This window comes from Pteropus vampyrus, unplaced genomic scaffold (genome assembly GCF_000151845.1).
Source record: "Pteropus vampyrus isolate Shadow unplaced genomic scaffold, Pvam_2.0 Scaffold101, whole genome shotgun sequence".
In the NCBI taxonomy this organism is placed as follows: Eukaryota; Metazoa; Chordata; class Mammalia; order Chiroptera; family Pteropodidae; genus Pteropus; species Pteropus vampyrus.
Window position 1 is genome coordinate 5,201,187 of NW_011888882.1, and position 18,728 is coordinate 5,219,914.

The 18,728-nt window shown below is 34.6% G+C and overlaps 1 protein-coding gene across 5 annotated transcripts in view; it reads left to right on the plus strand.

Moving 5' to 3' along the window:
• Positions 1-18,728, plus strand: part of CDK19 (cyclin dependent kinase 19) — a 127,116-nt gene that overhangs the window by 87,395 nt on the left and 20,993 nt on the right. For all 5 annotated transcript variants that reach the window (XM_011364823.2, XM_023533386.1, XM_011364820.2 and 2 more), the window contains one exon: positions 16,834-16,891. In XM_011364823.2, the coding sequence (XP_011363125.1) occupies positions 16,834-16,891 (58 nt within the window). The remainder of the gene's footprint in view (positions 1-16,833; positions 16,892-18,728) is intronic.

The following is an 18,728-nucleotide window of genomic DNA, read 5'->3' on the forward strand; positions in this document are numbered from 1 at the left end:
TTGTTTATATTTTACCCACACATTCACCAAATGCCTTTACTCCTTAAGTAAGAAACTCTAATAAGAGTTGAAACCTTGATCCAATAGGAATCTAGTCACAGACTAGATTCTTTTTGTTCATCGTGAGTCCTGATATCTGGACCATATTTTCATGGTTTTGCCAAAGTATTTTCAGAAGTAGAAGATTTAAACTGTATGTTTACTTTGTAGATATTTTGTGTAGTAGCTATAGAAATCTCAAGTATATCAAATACAAATAATGGTGTTAAAAAGAACATGATGGAGACATTTGAAAAATTATTTTTTTGTCTGTGAGCTTAAGAGTAGAGTTGCAATTTTAGTCGAGTAATTTTTTAAAAATGCTTCATTTCCAATTACTGTAAGAAATCTAGTTTTACACTATTTGTTAGTCACAATTATTTCAGAGTATGTATCATCTCTAAATTTTCATTTGATGTGAGAAACCTGGAAAATCCATTCAATTAAAGATGTTAGAATGAATATAAATTTTCAATATAATAGTTTAAACCCCTAAATTTAAAAAGTAAAATGAGTATTATGGACTTCACACACATTACAGAATCAGAAGTGTTACATCATCAAAGAGGTTGGTGTTTTTCATTGTGATCAATTTCATATCTGGAACAGTATTTTATTATGTCATTTGGATCCTAGAATTTAATACAGAAATAGACAATTTAAAGTTACCAAAAAGATTACTTATATTGAGGAATTCTTTTAAAAGGAAAAGAGAAAAGGAGCTGAATATATTCATCTTGGTAGAGAGACAGTGAAGTAGAGAAGTCTATAAATATTTGGAACTTGTAAACACTAAGGGGGAAAAGATGTATTTTAATTTTATAGCAGGATGTAGCTAACAGTAAGAAGATGAAATATAGGATGACTCATTTTTATGGGACTACTATTCTGGTAGGTTGGATGAATGCCAAGATTTAGTTTATCTCTTTTTCAAAATTATGGGCTTCTTGAGAGCAAGGATCATATCTCATTAATTTTGTATTCCTAGCATTGGCATGTTGTTTCTGCTCATAAGCTACTTGAATTGAATTTCAACAAAACATCTGCAATTGCACATTTTTCTTTAGCAGAGGTAGAGAAATGCTGGCTAAATGATAACATTGTTAAGTAGATTTATGGCTCCTTAGTTATAGAATATTACTACTGGATCAGTGACGTAACCCAAACTATAAACTATCTCTTTTTCATTTTTGTATCTCAGCACCTAGCACATGATCAATACTAGATCTTTATTGAGTGAAGGATTTGAAGGAATGCTCCAGGACCCTGATCATAGCTCTGTCTTTTAAAAAATATTTGTGGAGGCCCCATCCCAAAACTCTAATTTGAGTTTTAAATGATAATTATTGTTCACAGTAGTGGATGAATTTGTAGACTTCTGAAGTCTAGAGGCACAAATAACTATATGGTCTACAGATATTGTGCATGGAAATTTTGTGAACTCTAATTGAGGGAGAAAATGATTTTGTATATTAGTAATCTTTTGGGTTTTGTCATTAATGTCTACCAAACATTTTTGGATTTTCAAAATATCACTTCTGTCACAGACATAAAGACTTATTTATTTTATTACAGGTCTATAATAATAATAATAATAAATAATAAAAACTTGCCAGTACTTAGAATCAGATATGATTCAGTTGATTAAAGAAAATGATGCAATAGATATTCTACCTACAGAGAAATGTATAATATTTGATTTGGGATATTTTGTCATAGTAACTGATACAGAATTATATAGTTTTTGGTTTATTGATATATTTTATTCCTTATGACATCTACTTGTTCAAGTAGAGTTCTTACTGGATTTCCAACAGCATTCTAAGGTGTTTATGACATGTTGGCTATGTATATTTTAAGTTCGTGTATCTATTATCTATTGCATGTAACAAATTGACCCATAATGTAGTGGCTTTAAGCAACATTTATCATTCCACAGGTTCTGTGGGTCAAGAATCTAGGTGCAGCTTATCTGGGTCCTCTGTTTTAGAGTCTCTTTAAAAAGGTTGACTGGGAAGAATCCGGTTCCCTAGTTCACTCACATGGTGGTTGGCAGGATTCATTTCCTCATGAGCTGATTGGTTGGAGGCCTTCCTTGGTTCCTTGCCATAGAGCATCTCACAACATAGCAGTTTTCTTCAGGGTGAGCAAACAAGAAGGCAGAAGAGAGTGTGTGTTAGCAATAGGGAGGTCACAGTCTTCTGTAAGTTAATCACAGAAGTGCCATCTGTTACTTTTTGCTGTATTCTGTTCATTGGAAGTCACAATATACAGCCCATACTCAAAGGGAGTAGTTACGCAAGAGTGTGTATGCCATAGTTAGGGGTGATTTGAAACCACGTCCAAAGCTGCCTGCCACAGTGTCTGAGAGGCTTTTAAATGATATTTGGATCTTGTTATGGTCCTTTTTGTTTAACAGAAATATAATAAAGAAAATGCAAGGAGTTCCCTCCTTTCGTATAATTTTTCTCATGTAAAAAAGTTGCTCAGATGGTAAAAGTTGGGGTTAGTTCTGGTTCTAGAGAGCTAAAATTATTAGAATGTACCAATTATCCCTTCCTTTTTACAAATATTCTTCAATTATTTATTTCCAGAATTCAGTATGTGTTCCTTACTTTTCTCTTCCCCACCTCTTCCTTCCGCTCCTTCACCCTGCAGGTTTAATCTACTTAAATGTACAGGTTGTGTTCAGTTGAGATCTAGGATTTTTCATTTTGAACATACCTAGAGATTCCATCTTTATCACGTAGATAGAGGCCTGTGCTTATCAATAATATTAGTACTTTCTTATTTCTCTTTTTCACTCATGTGTAAAACAAAGGCAAAAATGTAAAAAAAAAAAATTTTAATGATGGCAAAACATTGTTTTCCATGGTTGCTAAATTTTAACAGCCGACAAGCAATGAAAGGAACCATGAAGAAGCATGAAATATTATAGTCCTTTAGCCGAAGAGAGCATTTGATGACTTTTTAGGAACGTCACTATATGAAAGTCAGAGATGGCCCCGTTTCTCTTCAGTTGAGAAAAAAAAAATTCTGTCCTGTTAATCATGATAGTTTGTTTAAAATAAGTGCTTGGTGGCTGGAGAATTGTCTGGTAATCTTTGTGTGTAGCACATCTTCTTTTCATACCTTGTCTGACAAGGAGCTACATCAAGTTTTTAATTTTGTTTGTGTTAAATGGAACTGATAAGGTGAATGTGTTATATCTCAAAGAAACCCTTAAAATTTTGCTGTAGCCACCATGCTAGCATTTTGTAAGCATTTTAATAATGCTTTACATTTAAACCTTGCTTACCTCTTATGGGAACTTTGAGATCCTAGACTTAAAAAAATACGTATTTCTAAGATAGCAAATCTGGATCCTTAAACTTTAGTTTCCTTATTTGTAAAATTAGGTTAATGATAGGTACTTTATATGGTTGTTGACCTCCTGGTCTTAGTTCCAGAGTTCCTGAATTCCTCCTAACTTCCCTTCTGTACATTCTTTCTGGATCTCATCAACAATCCAAAGATGCTTTTTTAAAAACCATTGTCTTCTCCAGAATTTTTTTACCCTGATATTCTTCCTAGACCCTTCTGCTTTACAAAGTAGAGCCCTACTATAAATAGGTGAAAATGCTTCTCGGTATTTTTTTTTAAAGTAGCCATATTTCATCCTGTTTATATTTAAATATTGCTAATATTTTTGCCAGCTCTTCATATTTAAAAATATGAAAGCTTTAAAAAAACTTGCTCGATGAGATCAAAATTAGTAGGTGATTCGAATATTTGAATAGCTTAGTTTTAATTCTAACAATTCCATGCTAAGCAAATGAATTTCTATTTATTTTTCATTTGACATATTAAGTTAACATTCTGCTTAAATAATGATGACAGAATGCAGTATTTATTTTAATGTGACTTAATTTTTCTAATTTCTTTCATAATGTAGAGCTAACAAAAAAAAAGTAAAGTATAGCTTGGTTATCTTCTAACCTGCAATTTTAGGTGATTTTAGACAGTTACAGATCTTGTCATACCAAAGAATCACTCTAGATTTCTTGCTGATGACCTCTGATTCCTAACTAGTTCTTTATATCTGTTCCTCGATAGTCTATGGCTTAGCTGTTCACATCTGCAGTGATGGCCTTTGATGGTGGTGATGTCATTATCCATGTGCAGTCCTTGTGCCTCTACACAAGGCCTTGTGAAGATCAGATGAGATCATGTTTCTCACAATGCTCTGGATGCTGTGACACATACCTTACACATGTAACAAGATATTATTGAAGCATTTTATAGGTATGGCTATGATTTTTGGGGGGGCATGACAGTTTTTTCATCATCTGCACCCATAGTCTAGTAACTGGAACTTTCAGCAGAGTCCTGCACATCTGTCAGTTTGCGTTCGAACACAATGCTCTACCAGCTGTTCCATAGGCAGGTGATGCATTCTAAGAGGGCCAACTTCAAAGGGGATGTGGTTAGACTCACAGTGGCCTATGAGGCCTCTTAAAGTTCATCTCAGGGACAGGGCTCTTTTGATGATCCGACTTTAGCATAAAGTTTTAGTAGCCTACAATGGCAAATACCTGTATCTAGAAGGTTATTTGCCAAACTAACTTAAGAGTCTAGAAGGTGTTAAATAAAAGTTAAATTGAATAAATTTAAAGGTTAAATTGGCTTTATTCATTGATTCTTGAATCGAGCCGCATCCCTCCCGTCTAGCAAGTAAAAAGGAGCTTTGCTGTAGAAGAGGAAAGGTTTTTAAAGGCGGAAAGGGGCGGAAAAAAGGAAATTATTAGCAAAGAATGCATTGTTTCAGGCAAGGTCGCCCTCCTAAGGAGAACGGAAGGGGCCTTTTGGGCAGATTGCCTCACTAGTGCTGACCAGGTAATTCCACATTGACAGGTTAAAAGTTACATTCCTGGGAGCTGAAACTGCAGTTAGGTTAAGTATTAAATCTTGGTTTCCCAACAAGGAGCCTAGCACAAGCGACTCCATTTTGGACCTTTTGTCTCTTTTGTAACAGAGAGTATATAGTCAAAATATATTCCACAGTGGTGACAATGGCAGGAACTGGTTAGAAACCAAGGACTACAGAAGGAGCTCCCGTACTTTGAGGCCTGTGTTTAAAACTGAAGAATCAATTCAGGCATACTATTTTATTAAATTAATTTTATTGAGGTATAACTTATATACAATAAGGTGTACCCATTTTAATTCCAAATTGATAAATTTGGACAAATGTATATACCTGGGTAATTACCACCATGGGGAATTCTATTTGACTAGCACTAGAGGATGATTGAAGATCCCTTATGAGAATGATGGTATCATCATGAAGAGGGGATCTTGCAAGGACTGATGAGTCATTTCACTGAGAGATTATTATATATGATGGGTATTTTGGGTGATCGTATTCTCTTAAGCACACTTCTAGATAGAAGTTTCCTAGAGATAAGGGCCATAAATCAATGGAGTGTTGTGCATTTTCCCAGTGTGCTTTTTCTTCTAATAATCCTGGCCTGGAGTGTCTCTCTAAGTGACTTGGGTTCTCTAATCCTGGGTCAGCCACTGTTCATGGACAGTGAACTTGGTTGAGGCTGTAGGTCTTTTGCCTCTGTTTCTTCATGAGTAAAGTGAGAGGGCTCATTGTGATAATTTCTACCTCTGACATTCTCAATTGCTCCTGATAATAAGACTAAATTATTTGATTTGAATATGAGTATCACAAATGTAAATAGAAAACTTCTTTCTACAGTGTTGCTTCCTTGCTGGTGGATTGTCCTCGTTAATGAACAGGATAGAATCTGAATGTCTTTGTAGCATTATTCCTTGCATTATGGTCAACGTGGAATATAGCTCGATTATATTCTCTTAGTGACCTTGAAGTTAGTTAGGTAAATAGCCTTCTAGATACATGTGTTTGTCTTGTTTTTTTATAATGGCTGCTTTTTATTGCTTCTTGTTAGAGAAAAGGAAACCTTATCTCTGCTGTTCAGGCCTGTAACCACTCCTAAAAAGCAAAGACAAAGAGGTGTATTGTTAACTGTTATGCAGCGCTGGGTTGGCAGGCATTGTTTACTGTGAATACTAAAGTTTGATTAACATAGTTGCTTATTACAGATACCTCTAGACCATTTTAAATCAAAATGAAATTAACCACAACATTTAATATTATCGACTGAGCCTTTTGAGCCATGCTTCTCTTGCTCAGGCCCGCTGTAAAAAAAACAAAAATAAAAATAAATAGTGATATTATAGACTGATCCTGATTTACAGAGAGCCTGCATCTACTTGTAGATGTGTAATTTTGAACTGGGAAGGCATTTTTTTTTGCTTAGAAACAGCTCTTTAAATAGTGATTAGGTTCTCTGAATACAAAGGCCTATTTAAGCCACAATATACCTAAATTATGACACTTAAATAGATCTATGGAGCCTGTCATTTTTTAACTAGATTATTTATTTATAACTGGATTTCTGTAGGGGGAGGCTAGTTTATAGACTTAGAATTTACAAACATATTTTGACCTCCTAATATATACCAGACACTGTGCTGGACACTGGGAATACAGGTATAAATAAAATATAGTCCCTTCCCTCAACGATTGATTACATGATGGAGAAGATACACATAAATGGATAATCATAAGATAATTAAGAGATGCTGATGTATAGTCAGGGATCTGCTGTGCATAAGGTGCTAAGTGCACAGAAGAAGAATACCTAGCCAGTTGGAATGGGGGTGCTCTTGGAAGACTCTCACTGAGCTGACTCTAAAAGGATAAGTAGAAGTTTATAAGATGAAAGGGGGAAGTGGTTTGGGAGAGCATTCCAGACAGGTGAGACAGCATGAATGAAGGCATAGGGTAAGAAACTGCAGTCACTTTGGCATTACTGGGGCAAAGCAAGAAGTAGTGAAAGAAGAGGCAGAAGAGAGAAGCAGGAACCAGATTATGGTGGATCTTAATTGTCATGTTTAGAAGTGTGGATTTTTCCTGTGGTCAGTTGGAGTTGAGCTGTTCAGGTTTTTGCTTAAGACAGGCTGTGTGTGACACAGGGATATGGAGAACTGGTTTGAGGGTGCAGCTTTATCAGGCTGTTGTAATCAGCTGGTTGTGAAAAGATGAAGGCCTGAACTACAGCAAAGATAATCAAGATAGTGAGCAGATGAGATAGTAGATAAATATTTAGAAATGAAGATAATCAGAACTGAGGACTGATTAGACTTGAGGGGGGATGAAGCACAGGATGTTCAGACTTCTGCTCTTATTGATAGAGTGACTGAGAAGGGAATACCAGAAAGAAAAGCAGTAAAAATTCAGTTTGAACAAGTTGAGTTTGAGGTGGTTGTGGAGATGGGCAGCATCCTGTGTTACCGAACTCAACTGGTTCGTTTGCCTGTGTGCATCAAAGCCATTTGAGATACGAACAGAAGTTTGCAGCAAAGAAAGTAAAGATTTATTTAAGGAAATGGCGCCAAGTCTGAAGACACAGATGAGCTAGTGCTCAAAGACCCGGCTCCCTAGAGGGAAAATCATTAGTATAGTAGCTAAGGGAGTTGAGTCTTGAGGTCTACTGGTTCTTCACAGGTGAGATAAGGGTAATGTATAATTTCTTCAGGTCTTGAGGACAGTTCTGAGGTCTTTTCCAGAATCTCTCTGTCCAGTCTTATGGGAAAGTAGCCAGGGGGTCATTCCACTTTAGGGCTCAGGAACCGAAACATAATTTAGGTCAAGATGTTATCTTTAGCCTGCCAGAGATCGGGACTATGTGACCATGAGTCAGGTCCGGGCTGCTGCCTTCTCCTGCCTTGGGGGTTATTGATTACACGATGGAAAAGGCTAGGTCTCTGAGGGATATGATTCCTACAACTAGAATTTAAAACTCAAGTTAATCATAAGGACCCTTGGTTTCCACAATTAACATATCGCTAAGATATAAAGTTTGGAGACCTAGAGGTATAGATTTGTGAGTCATTAGCATATGAATGACGGTTGAAACCCAGAAATAAACTAGAATTGAGATTTTTTTAAAAATCTATATTCGGAAATGAGCTTGGTATATTTTAGGGTAAGTGTTTACTCTAGTTAAATTTTTTTTTTTATTTTAAGTTGAGAACTTCCCTGTTAAAGGACCATGAGTATCAACTTTTGGTAATTTTCATTCATTGATTCATTTGCTCATTCATTCAACAACTATTTATTAAACACTATATGCTGGGATTTTAGCAGATACATAAAGAGATGACAGAAATATCTTCCCTGCCTTTTAAGAGGTTGCAATCACAATATCAGATTCTTTATATTTTTAAGTTCTCTACTATTAATGAGGTTATTTTAAGGGATAAACAGTTATGATAGACTGATGCTTTTAGCAGATGACTGTTGTGTTTGCTAAGAAAAATATGCATGTATCTTTCTCTTAGATGGTTCTTTGCTCTATCTTTTATAATATAGAATCTTATTTATTCAAGGCGAACAATGGAAAACAGTGTAGAGAAAGGAACGCAAACTGTGTTTTCTCCTGGGAATGTACTTCTTTATCATATCTGAGGAGAGTTGTGCCACCTCTGTATTTAAATAAAAGAATGCTTATAGCCATTAGTATTAGGCTAGCACTATTCATTGTTCAGAAACTAGTCAGAAACTGATATTCTGCTTTGTTTTGTTCATTGTTCAGAAACTAGTTCAGAAACTGATATTCTGCTTTGTTTCGTTACTATTATTCGGGTTCGTAGACAGTTGTGTGTGTGTTTTTCTATCTTTATTGGTGATGATAAGAGTCATCTTGTGGGTTACATATTTTTGTTCCAAGTGTCCTGGGGTGGGGAGTGCAGAGCATATGTAGATGGATAATTGTGTATCTTTAGGCTGTTCTATTTATGATGTGCCAATTAACTGAAATAAATTTAACCCTGTGGAAAAAATTGATTCTATAAAAGGAAAAGGCAAATCTGGAGCACATATAAATGTAAATTCAAGAATTAACCAAATTCTGCTTAAAATGCAGATATTTCAAGAATAGTTTGAGTAATCATATTGTTTATTAGATCATTTCTCTGACTTTTGCCTTTAAAATACAATTTAACTAAAATGAACCCTGTAGCCTTGATTTGTCTATTCCTATTTTATCGCTGATAACTTAAATGTGAGGCATCCAACTCCTGCCATTTCCACTGTTTCTATGGTAACTAAAGTGTGCAAACCCAGCACTATCGCTTTCTTTCACAGCTGGCATTTTGTGTTCACAGTAAGAAGAGGAGTTTTAGTAAAGCGTAGTCTGTGTTAATTGGGATGTAACTAGGTCAGAACAATTTTGGTATTCTTTCTTGATTCTTTTGGGTTTGTGTGTGGGGGTGTAAGTGCGTGTGCGTGAGCTATAGTTTCTTTTACTTTTTTTTTAAAGCATATACTTTCACTTAATCACTGTTAAAATCAGCCTTTTGAAAATTAAGTATAGTATCTGTAAACACAATTCAGTGTGAAATCTTGAGGATTAGATGGAGTTGTTCTGAGACTTGCCTCTCTAGCACTGTAGGCCCTTGAGTATTTCCATTAAGAAAGAAGAAATTTATGTAAAAATACTTTGAAAAGTTAAATGCATTTTAATGGTGATTATATCATTTATTTTGTTAGCTCATTTTGAAACATCAAGTGTCTTGTGACCTTAACATTTACGGTTTCACTTTCCGTAGTTTCAGTTACCTGTGATCAGCTGCAGTCCTAAAATATTAAATAAAAAATTCCAGAAATAATTCATAAGTTTTAAATTGCATGCCATTTTGAGTAGTGTGACGAAATCTCGTAATGTCCTGTTCTGTCCTGCCTGGGATGTGAATCATCCCTTTGTCCAGCATGTCCATGCTGTATAGCTAGCTACCTGACCATGTGTTACTTAGTAGCCATCTCAGTTATCAGAGAGAGAGACCACATTCACATAACTTTTATTACAGTTTATTGTTAAAATTGTTTTATTATGTTATTAGTTATTGTTGTTAATCTCTTATTGTGCCTAATTTAAAAATTAACCTTTATCATATGAATGATAAAGGTATGAATGCGGAAAAAACATAGTGTATATAGGATTCAGTACTGTCCGAGGTTTCAGGCATCCACTGGGGTTGTTGGAACTTTATCCACTTGCTCTGAAAGAGACAGGTGATTTCAGTTAAGGGATGCATGTTTAAAAATGACTCTTGCTGCAATTCTAGGTAATAACTTGACTACAGGAGCCTTTCTCTGTGGATACTGCCCAAGCTCTGGGTTCTTTTCTCAGACTGTGCAAAAAAGTTCGTAGCCATTGCTCCCCTAAACCGTGTCACTGCCTCCCCACTCATCTTACCCTACATGGAGACCCCTCGCTTAGAGCTTCCACAGCCTTCAAGTGTGTTATAACAAAGGTATTCTCTACTAACTTCAATACTAACTAGATCTCCTTTTCTTTGCATGTATATATCCTCATTCCATATTGGTGCTCATAGTCTGTTTCCACATAATATTGACTGCAGGAATTGCTAATGAGAGTTAACTAACAGTGATCTAAGACCAGCTTCCTGTTCTCCCATTCAGCAGCTCATAGTATATTTTCATTTTTTATATGAAGCAATTTTTGTTCCCATATCTCATACTTTGTGTTATCTTACATCTTTATTTTTAAAGGATTTAGGCTCAAAATTTAGGAAATTCAAATTATGTAGTAAGTGATATTTAAGATGGTTTATTTAATAATTTTACTATTTTAAAAACTGCTATATTCCAGAGATCCCCTTCTCAGTAAGGCCTTCAAAAGTATACTCAAAATCTGCCTTTATTTCTTTCCATTTATTTGAGCCTCTTTTACTATGTCTGGCTTCTGTAAATGCACAGAAATTATCTTTTCTGAGTCATCAAACTTGTGATTGTCCAAAAGTTGCCTTTTCACAGCTTTCATTCTGTTGCACCTGAAGATCACCTCTTCTAAACTCTCTTAGCTTCTAGAACCCTCTGCTCTCTTTTCTTACCATGGATGCTCCCTTACAGGTTCTTTCATTGGTTCTTTTTCATGTAACCATCCTTTATTCCTCTCAGCATTGTTTATTTTATATTTTTTCAACTACCATTTCTCTAATTATAAACAATACCAAAATATACAAAAGCAAACATTATTGAAACATATCGTAGAAAATGACAGTCTTTCCAAACCCTGCTATCAGAGATTAGGCAGAAAATTATATATATATATTATACAACTTATAAAAATTGTGAGTCAGACAGAAGGATAACAAAACGATGCTCATCCTAGTCATGTAAAACCTAGTCTTTCCATGTTCTCACGTCATTCTGTATGATCGATGACATCACCTCCTCAGCCTTTGCTTTACCTTACCTCTCTCCACTGCTTCTCCTACCCACTTCTCACATTGATTCCAGCCACATTGACCTCTTTGCTCTTTCTCCATTTAGGCAGCCTGCTGACTCTCCAATGTTTTTCCTAACTTCTTCGAACACCAAGACCTTGCCCTTCTGCAAATCTTGTGGTGGCCCTCACCAACTCTCTCAGTGCAGCCAGACGGTGTTTTAAGTACCTACCCAATTCTGATACTAATCTGACTTGTGCCAAAGGCAGAAAGTAGCAAGCAAGTCCTCCCTTGGGTTTCTCTCTAGAATCATCAGTGCCCTATCACCCTGCTCTTCCTGACACCCACCGTTCTCCTTAGCATGGTCTCCAGTTCACTAGGCAAACTCCTGCCTCAGGCCTTCCAACTTGCTCTCGCTTTGCATAAACTGTTCTTCCCTTAGATTTCAGCTGGCTCATTACTACATTTTCTTTAGATCTCATCTCAAATGTTAGCCTTCTCAAGAAACCCTTCTCAGAGATAATTTAAAATATGCTTAAATAATGTTGGAAATAATATTTTCCTAGCCTACTCTTAACAGTGCCTATTCTCATTCCTTGCTTTTGGCTTTATTATAATCTCCTTTGTACATGATCTATACAAAAGAATATTTGGAACATTTATGTACTTCACAAAGCATGACAGTAGAGAGCCTGTCAGATATCCTGAATTTTGAATGTTATTCACTCCTTTTTAAAAATAAGCTTATCACATTTATAAGTATGCCTAAACAGTATATTCTTTAGCTTTGTTTGGTTTTAAGTTTTATGAAAATGGCATCCCGCTGTAGTCTCCTAAAACTTGCTTTTTTTCATACAACATAATGCTTCCAAGATGCAAACTTTTTTTTTTTAACCTTTGTTTGTAATACACTGATTTTCACTGCTATTTTAAAATTCAGGTATGACTTTACCATAATTAATTTCTCCATTTTCCTATTAGCTAGAAATCTGGATTGTGTCTGTATTTTTTTTGTATTATAAACTGTGCTTCTAGGAACATTCTCTGATGTATCTAAAAATGGAATTACTGAGTTGATGGGTCCGCAATTTTTCAGTTTTGCAAGATGATGCTAAATTCTTTTCAAAGAAGTTATACCAATTTATTCTCCCACCAGCAATGTATTGGATTTTCCCCTTCCTATTCAACAGTTTTAAATTCTTATTCAATAGTTTTACATTTTTTAACCAATCTACTAGGTGTAAAATGGTATCTCACTGTGATTTTAATTTGCATTTCCTTCATTATTGATGACATTTAACATTTTTTCATATGCTTAGTGATTAAACATGTCTCTTCTTTTATTAAATACCTGTTCAGGCATTTTGTCCATTTTTCTATTAGATTGTTTTTCATATTGATTTGTAGGAGTTCTTTATTCTGGATACTAAATCTTTGTTACTTATGTGTGTACAAATACCTCTGCTGGTTTGTGCTTTGTCTTTTCATTTTCTTTATCTTCGATGATTGGAAGTTATTTTAATAGCCAAATTTATCAGTCTTTTTTTAATGATTATTTTTTGTATCTTGTTTAAGAAATTCTTCCTTACCTCAGGGTCAGAAAGATATTCTCCTATATTTTTCTCCCCAAAGTTTTAAAGTTTTGCTTTCCATATTTTAAGTCTTTAATCTACCTGAAATTGATGTGTGTAAGGTATAAGGCAAGGATCCATTTTATTTATTTTTTCCCCATTTGGATAACTTGTTGTGCCCGCAGTATGTATTGAATGGTTCCTTCTTTCTCCACTAACCTGCAGTTCCTGTTCTCTCAGTATCGTGGTTCCACCTAGGTACTCTCTTCTAACCCATGGATCAGTTTATCTGTCCCTGCACCAGTATCACCCTGTCTTAATTGCGATAGCTTTAAGATAAATCTTGATATCATGTTTTAAGCCAGATTCCTCTCTTCATCCTCTGTCCCTAACACTTCACAATATCTTGGCTATTCTTAGTTCTTTGCTGTTCCACGTACATTTTTAAACCAACTTTTCAAGTTCCACAATATAAAAAAAAAACCCTGATAAGATTTTGATTGAAGTTGCATTGAATTTACAGTATGGGGAGAATTGAATGTAGTCTTTACTATAATGAGTCGTTTTATCTATAAACATGGGCCCTTTATTTAAGACTTTTATTTAGGACTTCTTAATGTCATTTAAGATAACGTTTAAAGATGTTCTGTATAAAAATCTTGTACATCCTTTAGTATATTCATTCCTAGGCACCTTATAGTTTTTTTGTTGCTATAGATACTGCCTAAAAATTTGTATTTCCTAGCTTTTTTACTGGTATATGGAAATACAGATGATTTTTTCATATTGTTCAGTTAGCCAGTCATCTTACTAAACTCTCTTCTTACTAATAATAATTTGTTTGTAAATACTTTCCATTTTCTATGTAGATAATTGCATCATTTGCAAATAATTTTGGTTCTGCCTCTTCAATCTACATGCTTTTAATTATTGTTTTTTAACGCCGGGCTTATAGTACAATGTTGATTGTTGAAGTGGTAGTGGATATCCTTGCATTATTCCTGATTTTAAAGAGAATGCTTCCAGTGTTTCTTTCTTAATTTTTGGTACCCATTATCAGGTTAAGGACATTTTTTTCTGGTCTAACTCAGTGAGCGTTTTTATCATGAATGGGTGTTAAATTCTATCTGGTGCTTTTTTCAGCCTCTGTCAAGATAATCTGTTTTCCAGCCACTCTCAAGATAATTATCTTTAATCTGTTAATATGGTGATGGATTTATACAGATTTTCTTATGTTAGGCCATCTTGGCATTCCCGTTTCTGGATTTGGCTTAATAATATTTTGTTTAATATTTTTGCACCTATACTCATGAGTGAGGTTGGCTGGAAATTTTCTTTCTCATACTTTGTTTGATTTTGTTATCAAGGTCATACTAGCCTTCTAGAATGTGTTGGGAGCGTTTCTTCTTTTTCTGGTCTCTCAAAATGTTTGAATAAGATTGAAACTATCTGGTCATTGAAAATTTGGAAAACTTGCCTCTTTGATCATCTGGGGGTCTGGTGTTTTCTTGTTTGGAAGATTTTTAACTACAGTTTAAATTTATTTAGCATTTCTTGGTTTCTTCAGGCTTTCTAATCCATTCTGGGTCAATTCGTAGATTACATTTTTTTACTTTGTTTATATTGTATGTTTTGAAATTAATAAAGTTCTTCATAGGGTTCTTTTACTTTTCTAACCATTGGGTTTATAGTTATATTCCTTTTTGTAATTTGTAATGTTGTTTATCTGTACCTTCTCTCTTGCTCTAATTGTCCTAGAAGCTTCATAAATCCTCTCTAGTTCGTAGGTTTCCATGCTTATCTTTATCTTTTTACTTCTACATTCTTTTGGTTTATTATGTTGAGCTTTTTTTTTTTTTTAACTTGGGCACATAATTATTTTCATCCTTCCTAACAAATATTTCAAGGCTATACATTTTCCTTGTAAGTACAGCATTAGCTGCATTCCACGTTTTTCTAGGTTATACTTTCATTATTTCATTTCTGAGTATTTTTAACTTCTTCATCGTTTCTCCTTTTTCCTCTGAGTGGTTTAGAAGTATTTTTAAATTTCAAAATATATGGATTTTTAAATTTATACTTTTATAATTGCCTTTTAACTTAATTGCTTTGTGGTCAAAGAACATAGCCTATTTGATAACAATTCCTTGAATTTGTTGAGATCTGCTAGTACACAATCACTATTTGTAAATATTCCATGTGTGCTTGAGAAAAATATATATTCTCTAATTATTGAGTAAGAATTTGTGTATATGACTGCTAGATGAACCTAGCTAAATGTGTCCTTTGGATAGTCTGTATCTTACTAATCTTTTGTCTACTTGACACATCAGTGAGAAAACTATGTTATCATTGGTCTTGTACCTCCCTGAAGTTATATAGTTATATCAATTTTATATCAATTTTCGCTATATGTATTTCAAGTATATCACAAGTTTAGGAGTGTTGCCTCTTGCTTGTATCATTATATAGTTACCATCTCTGCTCCTAATAATGCTTTTGTCCTAAAAGCTATTTTGTCAGATGTTACTGTAGCTGATCCAGCTTTCTTTTCACAGTTTGCCTGATATATCTTTTAATAGACTTTTATTTTCAGCTTTTATGGTGCTTCCACTTAAGAGGATCTCCTGGAAATAGTATATGAATAGTTTTTTTTTTTTTAATCCATTATGGAAATAATATGCTTTTAGCATGAAATGTGTTGCTTTAGTCTTTAGGCCTCAGCTAGGAAGTGTTTCCCCAGAGAGGATTTCCTTTTGCTTCTACTGATAGCATCTAGGTTTACTTTAGTCCCCTTGAGAGTCTTGGCTGATTATGGGTAGCAGGCTCAGCTGTGCTAGTGGCCCAAGGTTCAGTGTCCCCACTGAAGAGTATTGTTGGCATCCGCCCTCAGGCCTATCCTGCTTTTCTGTCACTCTGCAGCCACCAGAATACTTTATTTGGGGTGAAGCTAGAGATTGCTTGTGAGATCAGGTATCCTTCAAGGATTGTTTCTTACACAGCATGTGTTTGTTCTGTAATGACAGTGCCCCCTAGTCAGCCATAATACAGATGTGGAAATCTTAGTGAAATCTCTATCATCCTTTGACTTAATTTTTTGACTTCAACTAGTCACAAAGTCCTGTTAATTTCTCCTTTAAGACGTTACTCAGCTCCATAATTCCTTCTTTGTTTCAGCCGAGAAGGCCTTGGACAGAGAGTTTACAGAGGAGATTTACTTGTCCAAAGGCCTATCTTCACAGTTCCTCTGTTTCCAAATGTCTGCAAAAGAGGATGAAGGATACATCTGCAGCCTACTCTTTTCTTTATGTAGCTTTGTATTCCCCTTGGTTTTTATTTTCTTACATCTTGAATTATATTTGGAATTTCTCACTTTATATGAATGATAGCTGAAAACACGTATGAGTTTTAATGGAGTCTGTTGAAGGTTGATCATGTTTTCCTACAGTAGTTTAGAATTATTTAACAAGGAATATTTTATTTGATTCATTTAAATGAAAGTAATTGTGTTGTGATTTGAAATTTTATATAAAAATTTTCAACCACAAGATCTCTGCTGTGGACAGCAAGCAGACTATTTATAATTTGTACAGATTTTTAAATTATTATTTATTACTTCTGTGGGATAAACAGAAATGCTATTCTTAATTCCTTTGTAATTATTTATATGATATAATTTTGAAAATAAGATGTTTCTATAGGAGAGTTGTTTATGGAAAGTTAGTACTAACTTTAAGGATATCAAATGTTTTAACTATATAGAAGGTACTTAATATTTGATTATAGTTTGGATGAACATATAGAAGTGATATTTTCATATTGTAAGAATGTTTTTCTGTTTTAGAGCATGTCAAAAGAATAAACATAGTAATTTGAATGCTCTATTTTTTATTTCTAGAAACCAGCAAATATCCTAGTAATGGGAGAAGGTCCTGAAAGGGGGAGAGTCAAAATAGGTAGGTAATTATTTCTAAAATAATTTGTTAAGAAACTGAAGTGACTGCAAAGATGGTTTCCCGTTTTAATATTTATTTAAGTAATTCATTTAAAAATTACTTCTTCATAGTATTTTTAGAAAAAAATGTTGAAAACGTAGATAGTTTATAAAAACCCTCAGCTTTATTCACAAAATAAGGTTCTATAACTCTATGCTGAGACAAGCAAGCCCACAAAAAATTCATTCCCATACAAAACCCCAAGCATGTGTTTATGCCACTATTACTGTCCTGCACAGCCATCCTAAACATAATTTCTTAAATCTTGCTTTTGTCTCAGCTGTATCAAATGTTCTTTCCCTGAATACATCCCACCTACCCTGACCTAATACATATAGATTTTCACAGATTCCCCACGCCACTTCTCCCATCCCTCCTGCCACATATGTCCTTTGCCAGGTACCAAATGAATACGTATTTGTGTATGCTTTCCAAATGAATGTATATGTTTATAGACTCTTACTTGCCAGTCTTAGATTAAGGTACTGGCAGGAGCCTTAATCTGGATATTAAAATTTCCTTTAAAACCCTGAAGTTTCTAAAAAAAATTAACATATTTATACCTCTGACATATTTGGGAGAAAATGAGCTAAGAAATGCTTTATTCTAATTTCTTTTAATAAAAATTATATTTATTGAATGTTCGATGTTTTTTAGAAGGATTTTGAAATAAAAGTTGTTTCATCAACATGCTTTCTTTGCTATTAGAATATACCATGCTAGGGTTGGTGCAAAATTGTGCTAACTTGACCTACTACAAATTCATTCTGTCCTACTTCAGCTGACCCTGCCCTGCTGCTTGGTCTTCTACTGCTCCAATTAATTCACTATCCCAGTTCCTGAAGAAGCCATTGTAAACCTTTTCCTTAAACTTCTACTCTGAGTTTACTGCAATTCAGTCATTCAAAAGTTTTGCTGATGTTAATTAGGAACCAGGTTACTACTTTCTTTCCACTTCACCTTTCTTCCCCATCCCCTTTCTGCCACTCCTCACTTGTTTCTCACTCATTCTTATGTTGTTTTTCTTATAGGCATTTATTGAGCACCTACTTTTTGCTAGACACTGGTGAAAGTGGAAGGGAAATAAAGAATGGTTCCTTCCTGTGAGATACAGTAAAGTAGACAGTTTACTATCCACCGTGATATTTACTTTCATATGTTAACTCATTATTGTAAACAACCACTCTCTGTGGTAGGTATTGCAGATAAGGAAAGCTGGATTTAGATAGGTTGTAGCTTGTTTAGCCTTTCAAAGGAAGGACTTGAATTCCAAATCCAGAGTCTCTTTCCCTGCCAACATTGATACTTAGTGATATCAAAGCTATCTGGTATGACCTTACTGACCACTTCTTGTCAGCACAGCTCTGCCTTTGAAACTGTTAGAGAAAGAGTGACTCTTTGCTTCTAAGACCCATCTAGTGCCCTTCTTAGCTTCTAAATAATCTTCCTGCTATCCTTAAGTTCCTCATATTATAGGATCTCCCTTCGCCCCTTCTCCAGTTTCTCCTCTTCACCTTTAAACATTCATGGTCCTCTTCCCAATTTTAAAATAAATCTTCTCATATCCACTTTCTTTTCTTTACCATTTATTTTATTTTTACTTTTTTCTTCTACTTCTAGCACACATGATATTCACCCATTGGTTCTATTCACCCTAATTTATTATAATCTGGCCTCTAATCCCATCCCCTTTAGAAATTGCTCTCTAAAAGGACACCTTTGACTTCTATCTTACTAAATCTAGTGGCCTCCATTTTCCTTTATTGCCTTAGCCATTTGTTTTTCTGACAAGTCCGAC